This window comes from Cajanus cajan, chromosome 6 (genome assembly GCF_000230855.2).
Source record: "Cajanus cajan strain Asha chromosome 6, NIPB_CcT2T_4, whole genome shotgun sequence".
Classification (NCBI taxonomy): Eukaryota; Viridiplantae; Streptophyta; class Magnoliopsida; order Fabales; family Fabaceae; genus Cajanus; species Cajanus cajan.
The window spans coordinates 2,307,335-2,326,041 of NC_138522.1; the positions used below are offsets into that span (position 1 = coordinate 2,307,335).

Here is an 18,707-nt window from a genome sequence, read left to right on the forward strand (position 1 = left end):
AATTAATTTAAGGTAGAGTCTTAGAACACTGTAAAAAAATAAGCAAAAAGATTTAGTTTTCATGTTTTCATCTATCTTCATTTCTTTTCTCCTAAATTTGTTGAACTAAATAGTTCAACAATGTGATATAAATTATTGAGATAAAACCTCATCTGTATATAAATTTCATCTAATTTTAAATTCTCTTATTGTATCATGTATGTATTATTTAAAACTCTTTTAGTTTTTTTTTAAAAAAATATAAATATTTTATTATTCTGAAATTTTAAAACCTTATAAAAATCATTTAATTTTTTTTTAAAAAAATTAACATTTGACTTAAATATATTTTCAATCATTTAAATATAAAGTAAATTTTTATTAATCACTCAAATTTAAAATTAATTTTTATATATAATTTGAAGGAGAAAAAAACTTTTGGTCATTCTGCACAACTGACTCAATCAGTATGATAATTTTAAAAATTAAAATAAATCTTTTAAAAATTAAAAAAACTACAAAAAATAGTTTTAAACATGAAAAACTTGTAACAAATTTACTCCCAAATTTAAGAAATTAAAAACATGTTTAATCCTTAACATTCAAATTATTTTGGTATAATTATTTCAAATCCATTTTGAAAATTGCATATCTCTCTCAAATCCCTCAATCCAAGGCCATATCATTGTTATTTGTGGGAGAAGGAGAAAACTAAAATGACCTTGCTCTTTCTTGCAAATGCGAATTGTATATATACAGACAGTTCATAACTACTATATATAAAAAGACATCAATTATAGCACTGCTTTGCCCTGTGTGTCTTTGATTGCAATCTGAGTACTACTACAAAGGGTTTGAACTTGAAGAGTGTTGGGTCCCTAGAGGTTAGTGCTCAATTCCTACTATTCCATGCTCTTAGTTAATTATATCATATGCTTTTTAATTTCCTCTGTTTCATGAATATAAACAAACATGTATGAAGCTTCTTCTGCCTTTTCAAAATAAGTTTATTTTTCTGTCAATTTCACATACCCTGTTGCTCCTCCTGTGTCTATTTTCACCATGTCTCCCTCCATTTTCTTGATGTGTTGATTCCATATTGTTTTGTGGGATAAAAGCAAATTAGAAAGGAAATCTGTGCAAGTGCAACTCACTATTTTCTGGAGTGGAATCACCTATCTTGTTTTCTTTCCACTGATCTTTTTAGCTTTGTGATATTTATGAAGCATTATTGGAAAGCAAAATGAGAAAGTGAATGCGACCCAAGAGAGTAGGGAAATCAAATACCATGATTGGCATTGCAAAACGCCTAATAATTTAAATATATCACTGCTCCATGGTATGCAATGCTTGGTCTGCGATTGAAATTGGCGACCAACTCGTATCACAAGTAGAATTCTTCAACCCATTTTTATTTTTATTTTTCATTTTTTTTTTGCTAATCCACTTGAAAATCACGATATCATATATATAATCTGCCAAGACCACAGAGGTCGTTTTAGTGCATATCAAAAGGTGTCCTCGTATTATCAAATCTCCAATAATACACTGATTTTTATGTTTTTTATAATCTGCAAATGCGACATAGATTTAGGTCTTAAAGCTTAATAGCTCTTCTCGTCTTGTTTCATTCACAAAATTAAAGCATCCAACATGCATGTGAGAATTCTCATATCTCTCTTTTCACTAACACAGTTAAATGGAACTTGGCAGTGATGGTTATGTAATATTTCATTCTGGGTTGAGCTATTTTTCTTGTATTCTTCACCATATTTTTTTTTGTCAAGTATCTCTTTTCGTATAAAATCAAGACTAATTTTATTTATAATATTGTGATTGATATTGCTTTAAAGAGTTTTCACACATTACTAATGTGTACTACTAATGTTTTCAAAAGAGAAATGAAAAGGTAAAAAAAAACAAATCAATAATAGTATGGTAAACATGAGTCCTGACTGATTATCTTTAAATAGTGATACACACTCTTATTTAATTAAGTTTGGTTCAATTGCATTACATATATATACAATACAACTAATCAACAAAAAAGCATGCTTTAATGGACCCAATTGAGCATGTGAATGATTCGCTAATAAATGCTATATCCTTGTTTTATTGATATATAAGAGATGTGTGTCAGACTTGCTACAACATATTTTATGATAATTTTATTTTCTTTATATAAACTCATTTTAATTATTGCGGGCACATGGTAACGCACGTAGAGCAAGTTGGCACCAAGCAACACGAGTGCAAGATTCTGAAACATCCAATATATTACAGCTAGTGCTTGTGCGGTTTGGGATAACATTAAACAGATAATGAAGCAAAATTTTCAGAATTGAAAGGGGCTTCTCACCCTACACCTCAGTGCCAGTGGCTCCACACTTATTAGTGTCATACACCTACCATGGTCCATCATTTTTCTCAAACAAATTCATCTATTTAAGTCTCTTAAACTGTGCATTCTACAATTTCTCTTGACTTGCTATTTTAAAATATACTTTAATTTCCTCAAGAAAATCTCTTAAACTAAAATAAAGTATTAGTACTTTTTCAAAATTAAACTCCAATGACACGGGGAGGGAAGGGGTGAGGGAAAGGTGGTGGAGGTTTTGGAAGGTTCGAAGGGTGCTGAGTGATGATAATGATGTATACTATGATCTATCTTATCATATGTATTTTCATTTTTACTGATTTTCTTTCTTTCTTATGACACATGTCATTCACCATTTTCCATTCTGTTTTGCCAGACACCACTGGTTTAGTCTTACAGGGAGTGATTCAAAACTATTTCTCAAACAAATTAATTGCGGCAGAAATTGTTTGGCCACACTCTATTTAGGCTTTTCTTCCAATCACTATTATATTATGTCCTATAAATATTACACACCTTGAGAACAAGTTCTTTCTTTTCTTCTTAGTGTATGATTGATCCTTTAACTTAGTCACGTGAGTTTCTTTTACTGGTTTGGCGTTAAAAGAATCCACCCAAAATCAGAAAAGTCCGATTTCAAAATTTATTTTTTTATTTTAAATTTTAAATTCTAACACTTTTTGCAGAAAGAGAACTGTAACTGGGGGCGATCGAAAGTGGTAACAGAAAAAAGTCCTTTCAAAGTTATTCATTAGCATGAGAAACTAATAATAATAAATTATTATATTGTAACTCTAATTTATTTCATTTTTTTATTTTTGTCTCATTTTTTTATTTTTTTATTATATTATTAATTTTTTTTATATTTTTTTCACTATTTTTTTTTCTCAATTCAATCGATGCTTAACATTTTCTCTTAATAATAATGCATGCAATCTTCTGCTTTGTCTTGTTAATTAAGATGAGATCATTTTTTCTTTTATAAGTTAACGTGTTTTTAAATTAGATAAAATTAGTTTTAAATTATTATATAAACAATTAAAATAAATCTCAACTATATATTTGTATGAATACATGCATGCATATGCACAATTTTACACTATAATACACTATCTCTCTATATAATATTACAATAAAATATAAAAATTATTTTTCTAACATCAAAACAGATAAAATGAGAAACGGTATCTTTTAAAGTTTAAGATTGAACTGCACGCGTCACAATTATATATAATCCAACTTTTGCATAAATTTTTTAAAATGAAATCATGTTTAAATTTAATGAAAATAAAGTCTAATTTCAAAGATTTTAACGGTAGAGAATCATGATATGATATAGTAATTAAATTCTTCTTCATACTGAATAGAAGCCTCATGAATTAACATGCATGAAAACGTTTCGGTTAAGAAGTTTCAAGTTTGGATACTAGATATCCAGTTATGTTAACTTTTTTATTTACAAGAGTTTTATCAGACTAGAATATGATTAGTTAAATATTGGTAAAAAAAATGACAAAAAAAACTAGATACATATTTTTAAAGTGTGATAGATGTTTTTTTATAATAAAAGTTAAAAGTTTTTTTCTTCTAAATCTACTTTAGATGTAAATGTATATAATAAAATAAAATTTCAATTATAATTGAAATACAATCATTCTACCATCACACATTGTGATTTCTCTTGTTAGCATTAAGGTGAATTATTAGTTTTTGTTGTATAGAATAGCATAGCAACAAGCGATCATTAATGGCAGAAGGAAAATATTAGAGTACACGAAATCCAAGAAATTAAAATCGAACTGCATTGCAGAGGAAGAGAGTCGGTGTTATAATGTGTTTGCTGTAATAAGGAACCCCTATGGTGGCTCTAAGTGGGCACCTATATCACTCTTAGGCCTTCACACTTTCGAGTCATCGCTTTCTCTAGGAAGGGTAAAAAGCCACTACCATAGCCCCCAGTACTACTTCTGCCTACCCTTTCCACCATTTTCACTTCTTCCTCCATTAATGCACCTTTAAAACAATCATCTAATTATCTAGTTCAAGCCTCCTAATAAATATCATTAAAATTCATGCCACTCACAAAAAAAAATTAAGATTTTTATTTTTATGAAATATGAAGACCTACTATTTGACATAAGTTGAATTGAATTGTCTGAGTTTTGATCTGTGGTTTCTGGTTCAGCGTTGTCACAACAACACAACACTTATGCTTGATGTAGGCATATTCTTTTCATGTAGCAGGTCCTTTCCCTCGAAAGCGAAATGCTTTTAAAAATTCTGTACTTTTTGTCTCTTCACTTTTAATGCACAGCACATCATTATTATTAGTATTATAATAGGGTCAATGATGCTAAACCTGTGTCGCTACTTGCTGATTAATTAACGTGTTATATACTAATGCTGAAAAAAATTCTCTCTTTGGTTAGTTATGACAGCAAGGCATGAAGGTGTAGAGTAGTTGTTGTAGTTGCAGAGTGCACAGAACAGTAAGGTCTTCGTTTATCGGGCCGCGCCGCTCGTGTTTGTCGCTCGTGCGTGCAGTTTCAGTCTCCAATCTCGAGGTGTGGTTTGTTTTCAGGGTGACACCACTTTTCTTCCTCCGCCAGTTTCTCTCGTGTCTTGAACTCTGCCTTTGGTGTGGTTTGATTTGGTTCACTGTATTTGGAGCTTGTTTTTATGACTCTTGACTTGGTGTTGTGGCCAATGTTATATGGAGGGTCGGTGCTAGTGTTGAATTTTGGTGGGGTTGCTTGGGATTCAAGACGGCTATAGTGTTTCAACTCAAAAGGTTTTGGCTTCCTGTTGTGTATCTTTTGGATTTGGTTATTCTATAGTGTTGTTATTGGGGTTTGGGGAGTAGTTTATTATTCTTGTTTTTTTTAAGTATTGGGATCCTAGCTTCGGGAGGGTTTCCAACATGCCAACAAGTGTTGTCATTGGTTGTATTGTTGAGTTGGTGAAAGGTGTGAAAGGTTCCTCGTACTTAGTCCCTGTTTGTGGTGGTGACATTTTATATTCGGTTGAGTTTTGCTCCGTCAGCGAGAGAAACTCGGTTCCTTGATTTGGGGGTGTAAGAGTTGATCTTTATTTTAGGGAGGTGAAAAACCGGAGAAGGGGTGGAAGTGACATTTTTTTTTTCTTCTTATGTGGGTTGTTTGTGTTTGAGTACACGATATGCTGAACTCTTACGAAGGAGATTGTGATGTGTTCTTTGACTCGGTGGAATGCCTGTCACCAACGGAAGAATCTGTCTTGAAAGAAAAAGAGTTTGGCTATGAGATTTGGGTGAATGAGCCTGTGAGTGTGAAGGAAAGAAGGGAAAAGTTTTTGCAGGGGATGGGATTGGTTGATTCTTCTTTCAATGTTTGTTCTCAAGAGAATGATTTGATGAGTTCTGATGCCTCATCAGTGAGAATCAGGGATAGTGAGAAGGTCTCAAATGCTTGTTGTTCTATTTTGCCGGATGATCAAGTTTCTGATGCACAAGGCTTGTTTGATGAACAGAAAGGGTGCCCCAAAGATGAACCAGATGCAAATTTTGAAGGGAAGGTTTATGAGGTTTATTGTACAGATCAAGAGGTCAGACTTAGAACAGCTGAAGCTCCAGAAAATTTCCGGGGTTTTGAAAAGAAGAAAAGCTGGTGGAAGCACTTTATAAGCAGCAAGAAAGGTGGTGGAGGGAAAGTCATATCAGAATTGAATTCAGGGACAAATAAGACTCGAAGAATAAATGTAAGGCATAATAAAAAGAGATGGATGGAGTTCAGTGCACTGTATATTGGACAAGAGATTAAAGCTCATAAAGGCCTAATTTGGACTCTGAAGTTTAGTCCCAATGGACAATATCTTGCTAGTGGAGGTGAAGATGGTGTTATACGCATATGGCGTGTAACATCACTGAATACATCTAGTATTTGCTTCACTGCTGAAGACAGTGCTGTTAGCAAAGTGAAACATAGTTCTCAGAAGAATCACTCAAGCCAATCCTTCATTGTTCTTCCAAGTAAGATTTTAAAAATTGAGGAATCACCATTGCATGAATTTTACGGTCATGCCAGTGATGTCTTGGATTTGGCTTGGTCCGTCAATTCAGATGTGAGTTTAACTTGCAGAACCATGATATTTTTATCCTCATTTCTGCTAAAATTTATGTTTGTTCTGTTTGTTAAATTTGATCTATAGTTTCTCTTGCAGACTCTCCTTTCATGTTCTATGGATAAAACTGTTCGCTTATGGAAAATTGGTTGTAATCAATGTCTAAGTGTTTTCCATCACAAAGATTATGGTAAGTATTATTAATCACGTGTTTCTTCATTTTCATAATTTGCTATAATGTGAAATATTAGCATACCTTTATAGGACAAGTATTTATGATCATAATTGTGTTTCGAATTCTCATGGAAACAGTGACTTGTATTCAATTCAACCCTGTTGACGAAAACTACTTCATAAGCGGTTCTATAGATGGCAAAGTCCGGATATGGGGAATACATGAAGAGCGAGTTGTTGATTGGGCAGACATAAGAGATTTGATTAGTGCTATAAGTTATCGGCCAGATGGAAAAGTATGTTGTGAATTCTTGACCGAGTCTATGATTTTATACGTGTTGTTATTGATAACAATTCTGGATTCTTTCCTTCATAAGAGATTAAACCTATGACTGTTTACTTATGCAGGGATTTGTAGTTGGTTCTCTCACAGGCAATTGCCGCTTTTATGTTGCCTCAGGTATTACTTGGTGATTACTAGTTAATAAAGTTATGAACCCCCTTTACCGGGGGAAAAAAGGATAATAGCATGAATTGAAGAAAAATCTCTAAATTGGATTTCTAATGGTTTAGGTAAACATTTCCAGCTTGAAGCGCAGATTCGAGTGAATGGAAAAAAGAGAACATCTGGCAACAAGATTACAGGCATTCAGGTTTTATTCTTGAAACATAGTCACTGCTAAAATTCTATGTTTTTCACTTACTTTGTTAACATTTCAGCATCCTTGATAATTGCAGTATTCTCAGAAAAATCATCAGAGGGTTATGATTACATCAGAAGATTCCAAAGTTAGAATATTGGAAGGCATTGAACTTGTTCAGACATATAAAGGTAGAGCACTAAGTGTTGATTATAGCTTTCAAAATTTTATGACTTGTCACTTTTGTTTGGAGGCTGATTAATTGGCAAGGCAAAAAGATTTTATATTAATATATTCTTTGTGGTGTGTGACCTTGGGATGGTAACGGATTCCCTCGATATTCTCTTCTTTGCTTTGCTAAAATTAAATCATAGTAATTTTTCTCTAATATTAAGGTCTGACTCCGTTATTCCTGTTAACGTCTCTAATTTTTTCTCTGTAGCAATGAATTGTCGGCTACATGATTGTTGAATTAGTTAATATTTTAAACAGTTGCCTGATTTGCGAGTATGATCTGCTGATGATGATCTAGTGCCCTTGCACTGAATGCCTAGCCTGTCTTTTAATCAAAATTAATATGCATGTCAAATTGTATAGAAAATCTTAATTTTCCATTTACAGATATGTTAGAAATCTAAATTCTCAAGTAGTTGAAGTTAAACTACATCATTGTATTAGGTAATATAATTTACTAAACTGCAGTTATTGGCCTGGTGACTTTGATTACTTTGAGCTGTTTCCATGTACACATTTTTAATTTCTCCGATTAAGAATAATCTATTGATCCCTAAACATGTGCATGCTATCCAATTTTCTAAACTACCAATTTGGTATACATTCTTTATCTAGTTTTTTTAAGAGGTGTTTTAAGTGTTATGTGTGGATTGCATTTGTTCCTTCTCTGATCTTTGGCTTTACCTATACTAATTTGATAAATTTAAGATAAAACTTGTTTCTACTATCTGATATCTACCTTGTATTCTTGATACTTGGTTTACGTGGAATATTCTAAGTTGGTTGATCATATTACTATTTGCAGCCCTTCCAAGGTCCGGAAGTCAGATGTCTGGTTCATTTACATCAGGTGGAAAACATATAATTTCAGTTGGAGAGGACTCTCGTGTGTATATTTGGAACCACAATGACCATGGAAATACTTCTTCCAAAAGTACAAAATCCAAGTACTCCTGTGAGTACTTTGGCTCTGCGGGGGTTACTGTTGCAATACCTTGGTCTGGCATGAGTGCAGGACGAAGGGGTTCTGGCAATGATTTTCTCCACCAACACCAACTCGAGGCTCCTCATGGTATTAGGGAGTCAGAACGTTTTTCTTTTGGAAGTTGGTTCTCAATTGATGGTACATGCCGAGGTTCTGTGACATGGCCCGAGGAGAAACTCCCTAGTTGGGATTTACCTCTTGCAGAAGTTGAATTTGATGACCAACATCAACTATGTCTCAAAGATGCTTCCAATGAAAAATATGTATCAGAAACATGGGGACTATCCATTGTGGCAGCTGGTTCTGATGGAACCATCAAGACATTCCACAACTTTGGACTTCCTATTAGGCATTAGGACACTGTCATGATTCTATGAATGCAGAATAACTGGTTACTTTGCATTCAAGGCTCTATGATTTACAAAGGAAGTTTAACTCGGTTGAGAATGCGTGAGTGGTTATAACTCTCTGGTACTGTGTCCGATTCCTTACGATCAAAAAAAGTATCTATGGTTAGTTTGCCTTTACATATTATATGAGTGACTTTGCCAGGTAAAAGATGGACATTCATAGAAGAATTTCAAGGCCTTGGGTTAACAGAATAACCTGCAGAAGATTGAAGCACGGAGTTAGATGCTTATTTGAGCCATGTGATGCTCAGCTAAAAGTTTGGTCATTACTAAATTCATGATAGATGTCAAACATTCTTGACATTTCCGAGAATTTGTACATTTACACTTTTAGTATGTCACCGATTTAAAGTGGTCTGCTTGTAGAGTCAGGCTACAAGAATCCTGAGTTTTTTTTTTTTTTTTTTTTGTAACATTTATTTTTGTGAATATTAGTTAACTTATACGATAGGTATAGATTAAAAAAAGAAAACCCAATTGAATTTTTGTCCAAATATGAACCTTTGTTAGTTTATGGAGTTGCCTTTACTAACGATGACATATTAACTTTGCTTCTAGCCATTTATGGGCCATTTTTAATGCATTAAATAAAAATATGACATTTGTCAATTATTATAATAGTATATTCAACTGTTAATTTTAAACATACACAGGTGAGAGAATTTTTTGATGAATAAATTTTTACTCTTTCTTAATGAATTTAATTTAAGCGCTAATAGAATATTTGTCAATGCAAAAATCTTGAAAGTAAATTACTTATAAATGTCATTACAAGTCATATGGTAGCATTTTTTTATGAGTGTACACTGCTTTTTTTGTGTGACTTGTGATTTATCATAATCGTTCTCCTGAAATTTTAATTGCCAAAATTTCAATTAAAATATTAAATTTGTGAAATACATGGAATGCTTTGCATTTGACCACCTTTGTACATCTATAGAGTACAAACGCCCTGGAAAAAATTGTATGCAATGAAAAAACCTCTTTCGAATAAAATAAAATTAAAAGATAATTATGAACGTTATTATTATTTTTTATATTGTAAACAAAAAGATATTAAAAAAAAAGGAGGTTTATTGTAAAAAGAGACGTGAGATAGGATCATATTCATAGGTGTAGGACGGTTTAACTTGAGCGTTTGGGTAAAGTTGGTTGTGGGGATAGGGTGATTGCGACTTTGTGACGACGAATCTTCAAGATTTTGGTGTACATGATTCAGCAACACTGCGCACCATTGACGTTCAAAAGGTACACTTCATTTCTTCACTCACTTTTTATAACTCCTTTTTCTCTAATGCTTTGACACTGAAATTCAAGCATTTTTCTTATCAACAGTTTCTGAAGACCCACTTAGTTCAGTTACTTTGTGTTTGTTATGCAAGAGATAGTGAAAAAATAGTGAAGAGAGCGAAAATATACATGCAAATAAATAATTACAACGATTTGGTATCCATGAAATTTGTCATTCAAGAAATAAAAAAACTGTTAATATCATACCTTTTTATTTCTTCAAAAATTAATACAAAAATGAACAAACACACTTAAAATCATTTTGTATTCGAATAAAATTTACGCAAATTTGAATAAACATAATTCTATTCAAATAAAATTATGTCTCATTCAAATACACATATTTTTATTTAAATAAATTATGTTTCATTCGAATATACATAATTTTATTTGAATAAAATTATGTTTATTCGGAGAGAATTATGTTTATTCGAATGAAAGTTAGAATTTTATATGTTTATTTTATATATTTAATTTGAATTTATTATTTTTATTAATTTTTAATATACAAATATTACTTTCAAATTATTTACTTACTTTTAATTAGTTATTTATTTTATTTCAAAATATTATTTATTTAGTTATATATTTCTTTATTTAAATGATTAAAATAAAAATTAATTAATATTTCTTTTTATCTTACTAAACATATATAATATTATTTCTTGCTTTTTATTTTTAACCAAACAATTAAATTTTCAATTTACTTCTTATCCATTTTTACTCACTTATTTCTCTTTCTTCTATTTTTTTCCCATTTTATTTCTCTCCTCAAAATCAAACACAATGTTAGATTTTTTAACACCAAAGTAAATTATTTTAAATTTTGACAAAATAATCATACAGTTTATTTGAATACAATTTAAAAATGATTTCGAATGTTTTTTATTAAAAATAATGAGTATATATTTATGTAAAAGTTAAAAGTTCTTCTAACCTCATTTCCAAACAAGTTCATAGTCAAAGTTAAACCATTCCATATTGTTATTTTTTTTATATTTTTTTTAAAGTGTGGTCATGCACAATCTTCTCCCCTTCAAAACCCACATCAAAGTTATACCATTCCGGATTCTCATTACAAGTATCTCTTGTTTACACATCTCTTTGTTGATCACCCTTTTTTTTTCTTCTTTTGACAACATCCTATTTAAGATTATTAATCTAGAATTATAAATGCTAAGCTAGCATGAATTTCACATGCTAATTAACACCTCCTATCATCCTTTCCTACAATTTAATCCTTCTTCCTCAACAATGATATACACTATTACATTTAACATTTTTTTATAGTAATATTTACTTAGTTACATTTATTAAAATATTACTATAGATTAATTAACTTAATAAATTATTAAAAAAAATTTAAAAATGTTACTATAGATAAAGTAACATTTTTTATCTCAATATTATTTTTTATGATTATCTTACAAAATTAAGTTTCATCATTAAGTAAAAGAATAATATATATATATATATATATATATATATATATGAGGGTTCAAACGACACCAGTGTAACTTTAACTAAGTGTTACACCGCTCAATAACTTTATATTAAATGAATTTTGTAAATCCAACTGTTAGATTGAAAGTTCATATCTCTTAGATCATATATATCAAATTTTATATTAATCTAAGATGATTTGATACTTCATTCTCATGAAACAAAATTGACGTAATATATACATTTCAAAATATACTAAAATATGAACATTTTGATTACCTTCAAGTTGTTGTTCAATTTTAACAAAATTTGACATATATGATCCAAGAGATATGAACTTTCCATCTAACGGTTGGATTTACAAAATTCACATTTAATATAAAGTTATTGAGCGGTGATATATGATCTAAGAGATATGAACTTTCAATCTAACGGTTGGATTTACAAAATTCACATTTAATATAAAGTTATTGAGTGGTGTAACACTTAATTAAAGTTACACTGGTGTCGTTTGAACCCTCCTCTATATATATATAACTAAAACTTCAAATAAGTGAATTTTGATATATGACTTAGATTTGGTGATGACTAACTTAAAATATCTTGAAATGTATATATTACGTCAATTTTGTTTTATGAGAATGAAGTATCAAATCATCTTAGATTAATATAAAATTTGATATATATGATCTAAGAGAGATATGAACTTTCAATCTAACGGTTGGATTTACAAAATTCACATTTAATATAAAGTTATTGAGCGGTGTAATACTTAGTAAAAGTTACACCGGTGTTGTTTGAACCCTCCTCATATATATATATATAACTAAAACTTCAAATAAGTGAATTTTGATATATGACTTAGATTATTAATCTAGAATTATAAATAGCATGAATTTCACATGCTAATTAACACCTCCTATCATGCTTTCCTACAATTTAATCCTTCTTCCTCAACAATGATATACACTATTACATTTAACATTTTTTTTAATCCTTCTTCCTCAACAATGATATACACTATTACATTTAACATTTTTTTTAGTAATATTTACTTAGTTACATTTATTAAAATATTACTATAGATTAATTAACTTAATAAATTATTACAATTTTTTTAAAAATGTTACTATATATAAAGTAACATTTTTTATCTCAATATTATTTTTTATGATTATCTTACAAAATTAAGTTTCATCATTAAGTAAAAGAATAATATATATATATATATATATATATATATATATATATATATATATATATATATAACTAAAACTTCAAATAAGTGAATTTTGATATATGACTTAGATTTGGTGATGATTAACTTAAAATATCTTTTCTTAATAAAAAAACTTAGAATATCTTAATTTAAAAAGAGTTATAGATAAGAGTTGTAAAATATAAGTGATGATACAATCTAATTATCATTTTATAAAATTTAACAAAATTATTAAAATGTAATAAAATACGACTTTATTAAAAATGTTGTCATTAATATGTAAAATGTTGTTAAAAGTCTTTAGTAATATAAACTTTAACTTATATTTGATAAAATGTCACAAAAACATATTACTAACATTTACTCATAATTAAAGCTGAGAAGTGAAAATTAGTTGGAAGTAAATAAATATTAAACAACTTGGAAAATGTTAGGACTGAAAAAAAAAACTTGAAAATTGCTAAGATATGGGGTGGACGACTGATGAGAAGTGTAAATTGGTTGGAAGTAAATAATATTAAACAACTTGGAAAATGTTAGGACTGATAAAAAAAAAAAAAAAAACTTGAAAATTGCTAGGATATGGGGTGGAAGACTGATTGCGCAACAAGCCAACAACCAACAAGTTTCACCCTTTTTTTGATGCTCACACCTATTATTTTTAGATTATTGTTAATATAAGGAGCATCTGAGTATGCTTTGAAAAAATGCTTTTGTAATTGTTAAAATTATATGAGTTTGGACATGAAGGGGGAAGAGAAGAGAGTAGAGATTAGATATCTTGAAATTGTTATCGACTTAATAACTTGATACGATATATGCGTTAGAAGATATGATACGTTAGGATTCATCTAATGATGGAAGGTTAGAATATTAATATATATATATATATATATATATATATATATATATATAATCTTAAATTTGAATTTAATATTATCGTTGTAATTTCATTAATGATAAATATTGTAAATCATGATGTAATAAGCATGCATGGAAACAACACAACAAAGAACTAGAACTAATGAAACGAGAGAACAAATACATTATATTTTCTAACATGTCCTCAAAAGCTGGAGCATATATAATTATTGTATATTATATACTTTTATCTTGTAACATATATAGTTGATAGTTGATTTAAGGAGTTAGCAAAAATATCTGCCAGATTATAGCATCGCAGTAGGAGTTTCTCAAGAGTTGTTTTTTACCCCTTATAAATCTACCTACAATGTCAATTTGCGTTGTCTTCTATTGAATGATGACTACATTAGAAGCTATATGTATAGATTTATAGATTATCACTTATCAGCTTCATTGGTATGATTCAGATTTTACATTTTAAGTAACTATCTTCACTGTATGAATTTAAATATCGCAGTTCCCATTGAGTATGAAACAATAATGGGAACTACAACGTGTGAAATTTAAGGTCAAGGCAATCGCTGAAAAAGGTGAATGTATGTGGATCTCACCAATGAAGCTTATATGTGATTATCAAGCCTAAATACATATAACCTCCAATGATTATCAGGTTATATGTTAAAAATTGCAGCACTTTCGTTGTCCAGCGTTCGACATGCATATATAACTAAACTAACATTAGAATTTGATCATCTATTGGATATTTAGATGTAAGATGATAATGAGGTTGGTTGCATGAAGAAAGATTGGGATGAATTGGACCCTGATCATGACTACCATTAAATAGGGATGCATAGCATTTTAATCATAATATTTTACTCTTTTTCTACATATTTTTAGTACGTTTAATTTAGGCATATTTTCTTAACACTGTATATTTTTATCTTTTTCGTTCATATTTTTATTTTATATTTATTTTCTATGTAGAAAAGAAAAATCTCAACTTGGATGGAATGATAGTAAATTGGGATGAATTGAACGAAGCAATGAGGAAGGCGATGATCAAGTTGTAGAGTGATCAACATTAGTGGAGCACTAAGAGAGTATTTTAAGACATTTTATTTTATCTTTAAACACTAGTTAGTGTAAATTTTTTTTTTACACTGACAATTAATCATATCTTTTAATAATGTCATGTCAGTTGCTTATTTAATAAAATAATAATAAAATAAACAATTTTAAAATATATGATTAGTTGTCGGTGTAAAAAACTTTACACTGGCAGTATATTTCATTAAATACCATTTCAATTTTATTATGCATGATGCCTATTTTCTATACCCTAATTATTAATTAAAAGGGTTTAGAAAATTGAGGAGGCATTTTTGTCACTCTCGCCACTTTCTTTTAGGTTTATTTCCTTGTCTTTGTCCATTGCTCCCGTTATTCAAATATTAAAACTTTTAAGAATAACATTAAACGTTTGGTCAAAAGAAAAAAAATAACAATAAACGTTAAAAGATTCTATAAATATGTTAAAATAATAATAATTCATACCATATAAATGTGTTTTTATCTATTTGTGATAGCATAAGTAATAGATTATAATTTTATGTTTTATTAAAATTCATTTTCTTTTAATTACTGTTGATTTTATGAATTTAAAAAGTTATAAAGTAAAATTTTAAAAGATAAAATTATATTATATTAAAAATAAAAGTAATATATTAAAATTACATTATAAGTGCTTAAGTAAATTCTAATTTCTTTTAAAACTAAATTAGTAGATTAAAATTATTTTAGCACTAAATTAATTTGAATTAGTAATAAAGGCTAAAAGAGAACATTAAGAAAATATTAAAAATCTAAAAATGATAAAAAAAAATTATAAGGACTAAAATAAGATAGAATGATATTTGCAGTATTGAAAACATATTTAAACATAAGAAGAATCTACAATTTGAATTTTTATTTATCATTGAATATTTTTACTAATTAGTTATTATTAAATTATTTTAAAACAAAAGTAGTTGCATGTTTGAAAATGGAAAAAAAATCTTTATAATAAAATTATATATATATATATATATATATATATATACACTATGGTGGCAAAACTCTTCCTTAAATATTTTATAATAAGACATACACTAATTTATTCCTTATCAAAGCTTGCAAGTAAATTAAGCAAAATATTTACAAATTATAATATTTTTCCATCTTATATTGAGATTATAGTTGTCAATTTTGGCTCAACTATATGGGCTATCCTAGTCAATTCATAATTAGGATTAGACTATGCCTTAAAAAAATGTGGCATAAATAAAAATAAGCAATTTTGGTTCCACCCTCTTAACCCAATAAGCTAAATAACCTTAGGACCGACTAGTAGGCTTTAGGTTGGTCTGATAAGAAATTTAAAAAATTTGACTAGTAATTAAGTGAATATTGAATCAATCTGCATTTGGATGTATCCTTGACTAGCCAAAGTTGAATTTCATAAAATTTTGTAATAGGAGACTTTATCCATATAATTATGAAAAGAAAGTTAATAAGGTGAAAGAGAGTTTTTATAATCTTTTTGGTGAATATGTAAAGCAAACAAGTACATCAAACTTAATTATCTCTAGTTAGCACTTCATCAAGAGACACTCAATCGCATCCAATGCAAAGGGAGACTTTTTCATCATCCATTACTCATGTAAACAATTTCTTTATTTTCAATTTACAAAAAAAAATCCATTATTTAAAAATTTTTGGGCCTAAAATCATTTATTTTATTTTATTCACTTTTGTTTAGAGTCCATTTAGCTTGATGACCAACATGAGTCAAGTTTGATAGAAAAAATAATAGTCAAAATGTCATTTAGGCTAGGCTAAACTAACCTAAAAACACCACCTAACTTGTGTAGACCATACTTTGTCACAATTAATTATGAAATTTAATTGAATGATATTATAAAATTAGTTTTATATTATCAATTAATTATAAAATTACATATATATATATATATGAAGTTTATACTTGTTAAGAATTACTTGGTAGAAGACCTTTAATCCAAAGTTTTTGTCTTTGGTTCTCGATTTTTGGAATTGCAAGCAGTGATTGTACCTACATAAGGGATTCTAGTGTCAAAGTGAGTGAGTAGTAATCAGAGTGTTTAGGTATTGTATGTAAAGTTACATACCTTTTGAGAGTAAGATACAAGTATATATAGGTAAGAGAATGTTATCGTTAAAGATTTGGTCATTTAAGTGCACCTAAGATCTTTTATTATCATGTAAAGGTCGAACATTAATTTCTACTTAACTTGATGGAGAGAAGTGTTCGGTCGAGCCAAGAACTCCTCGGCTTACAAGAAAATTATTCAGTCAAGATGAGCAATATTATGATCATGTCCTTATAGGGTTGAGGGCTGACAATATCTAGGCCTTGGGACTTACCTAGTACACAAGTCCCCTAAGTCTTCGACTCTTGAGAAAAGAGTTCAATGTATTACTAATTTGCCAAAAGGTTTGCTTTTTCACCTAAAAAATTGTTTAGTTGTCAATTTTCATATATGTCATCATTTTAGCAGTCACATCAAATGTAATAATGATGTGTCAAAAATCCTAGGAAGGTTATGGACACGTGTAATTGAAACATTCTCAAGAATACAAAGAGTTGTGTCGTTTTTCACTATTGATAATGAAAAGATCTAACAACTTATAGAAATGCGACGCTTTGTCTCCTAGATCGCTTCCCTTCTGTAAATAAGGTTTGATAAATGTCAAATTTACTTAAATGACTTAACTCTTTTGACACTTATCTAGGTAGTTTTGAAAGAAATCTATGTGTTACCCCTAAACTATTACAAAATTCAAAAGATTTGTGTAAATTAGTTAGTTTATAAAGAATTGATGATTTTTATTAGTGATGTGTTGTTCCTTGTTTTGTAAGTCTTGGAAGCTAAGAGTTTTAAGAACTCAAGAGCCAAACGACTCTGGCCTTTGAAAAGGGTTGAGCGCTTTCATGAGCGCAAGCATCAATGGAGTAGAGGAACCAAACGACTCAATTATTTTAAAGGGCTGAGTGATTTGGTCCCAAGGGTACATCTCAAACACGAGGACTCAGGTGCTCAATGGTTTTAGAAGGGCTCAACCCTCGGAGTTATTTCACAATGAAGAATTCTCTAAATCACTTAGCCGTTTCCAAAGGGTTGAGTGACTCCCTCTCTCTCTTCCATGCTCTGTTTTTATTTTCAATACATATATAAGGATTTCGGGCTGGAAACAGAGGAGGACGAATAGAAAGAATAAAACATAGAGTTGAAGAATGATTCCAAGGTCCATGAGCCAACTGGGAATGGGGATTCTAAGGGTTTCTATCTTCATCTACACCTATTCTATATGGTTTATAGTTTGGTTTTCTTCATAATGAGTAGCTAATCTTCTTTTGTAGTTGGGACTAAATGTAATCATCAAACTCTTATGTATTTCTTTTGATCCATATATATAATGATCTATTATTTAGTATCAGTAATTTTGATTTTATTCTTAATACTAAGATAAATTGATTACTTATCTTTGATCTTTGATTTGGATATTTCAGTTGGAAAACGCTTTCTAAATCCAGTTTCGAATCAAATCACTTAATAGTTTTAAAGGTTAGGAATATATATGGAACTATTAGTTGAAACAATTCTTATTCGTCATGCAAGGTCACCAACTTTATAAAGTGAGGAATCATTTATTAAGTTTGACTCCTTAGAATTTCTAAATTCAAGGAATTGATTTAGAATGAACTTAGTGAATTCAATGATAACGAATAACAAAAGTTAAATATAAAGGAATCATAGGAATGCATAAGAGTGAGATAGATGAAACATAATCTCAATGACTTTATAAATTGAAATTTCTCTATTTTAGAAGTTTTAAGTGTTTCCCAGTGTTTAAACCATCATTGTTAATGCAAATTTCATGACTCAATTTATTGCAACTTTTACCTTAACAA

The 18,707-nt window shown here is 29.4% G+C and overlaps 1 protein-coding gene across 3 annotated transcripts; it reads left to right on the top strand.

Moving 5' to 3' along the window:
* The first annotated feature begins 703 nt into the window (after nucleotides 1–703).
* On the top strand, nucleotides 704–9,510 carry LOC109789136 (uncharacterized). 3 transcript variants are annotated; one of them, XM_020348020.3, is made up of 8 exons: nucleotides 704–863; nucleotides 4,786–6,454; nucleotides 6,542–6,644; nucleotides 6,767–6,924; nucleotides 7,037–7,088; nucleotides 7,202–7,281; nucleotides 7,367–7,460; nucleotides 8,309–9,510. In XM_020348020.3, the coding sequence occupies exons 2-8, from the start codon at nucleotides 5,534–5,536 to the stop codon at nucleotides 8,842–8,844; spliced, it is 1,944 nt and encodes a 647-aa protein (XP_020203609.1). In that variant the 5' UTR covers nucleotides 704–863; nucleotides 4,786–5,533; the 3' UTR covers nucleotides 8,845–9,510. The 3 variants fall into 3 exon arrangements, with proteins under 3 accessions (XP_020203609.1, XP_020203612.1, XP_020203610.1); XM_020348023.3 differs by having other exon boundaries at nucleotides 705–863; nucleotides 6,554–6,644; XM_020348021.3 differs by lacking the exon at nucleotides 704–863 and adding an exon at nucleotides 3,683–4,600.
* The last annotated feature ends 9,197 nt before the right edge of the window (nucleotides 9,511–18,707 follow it).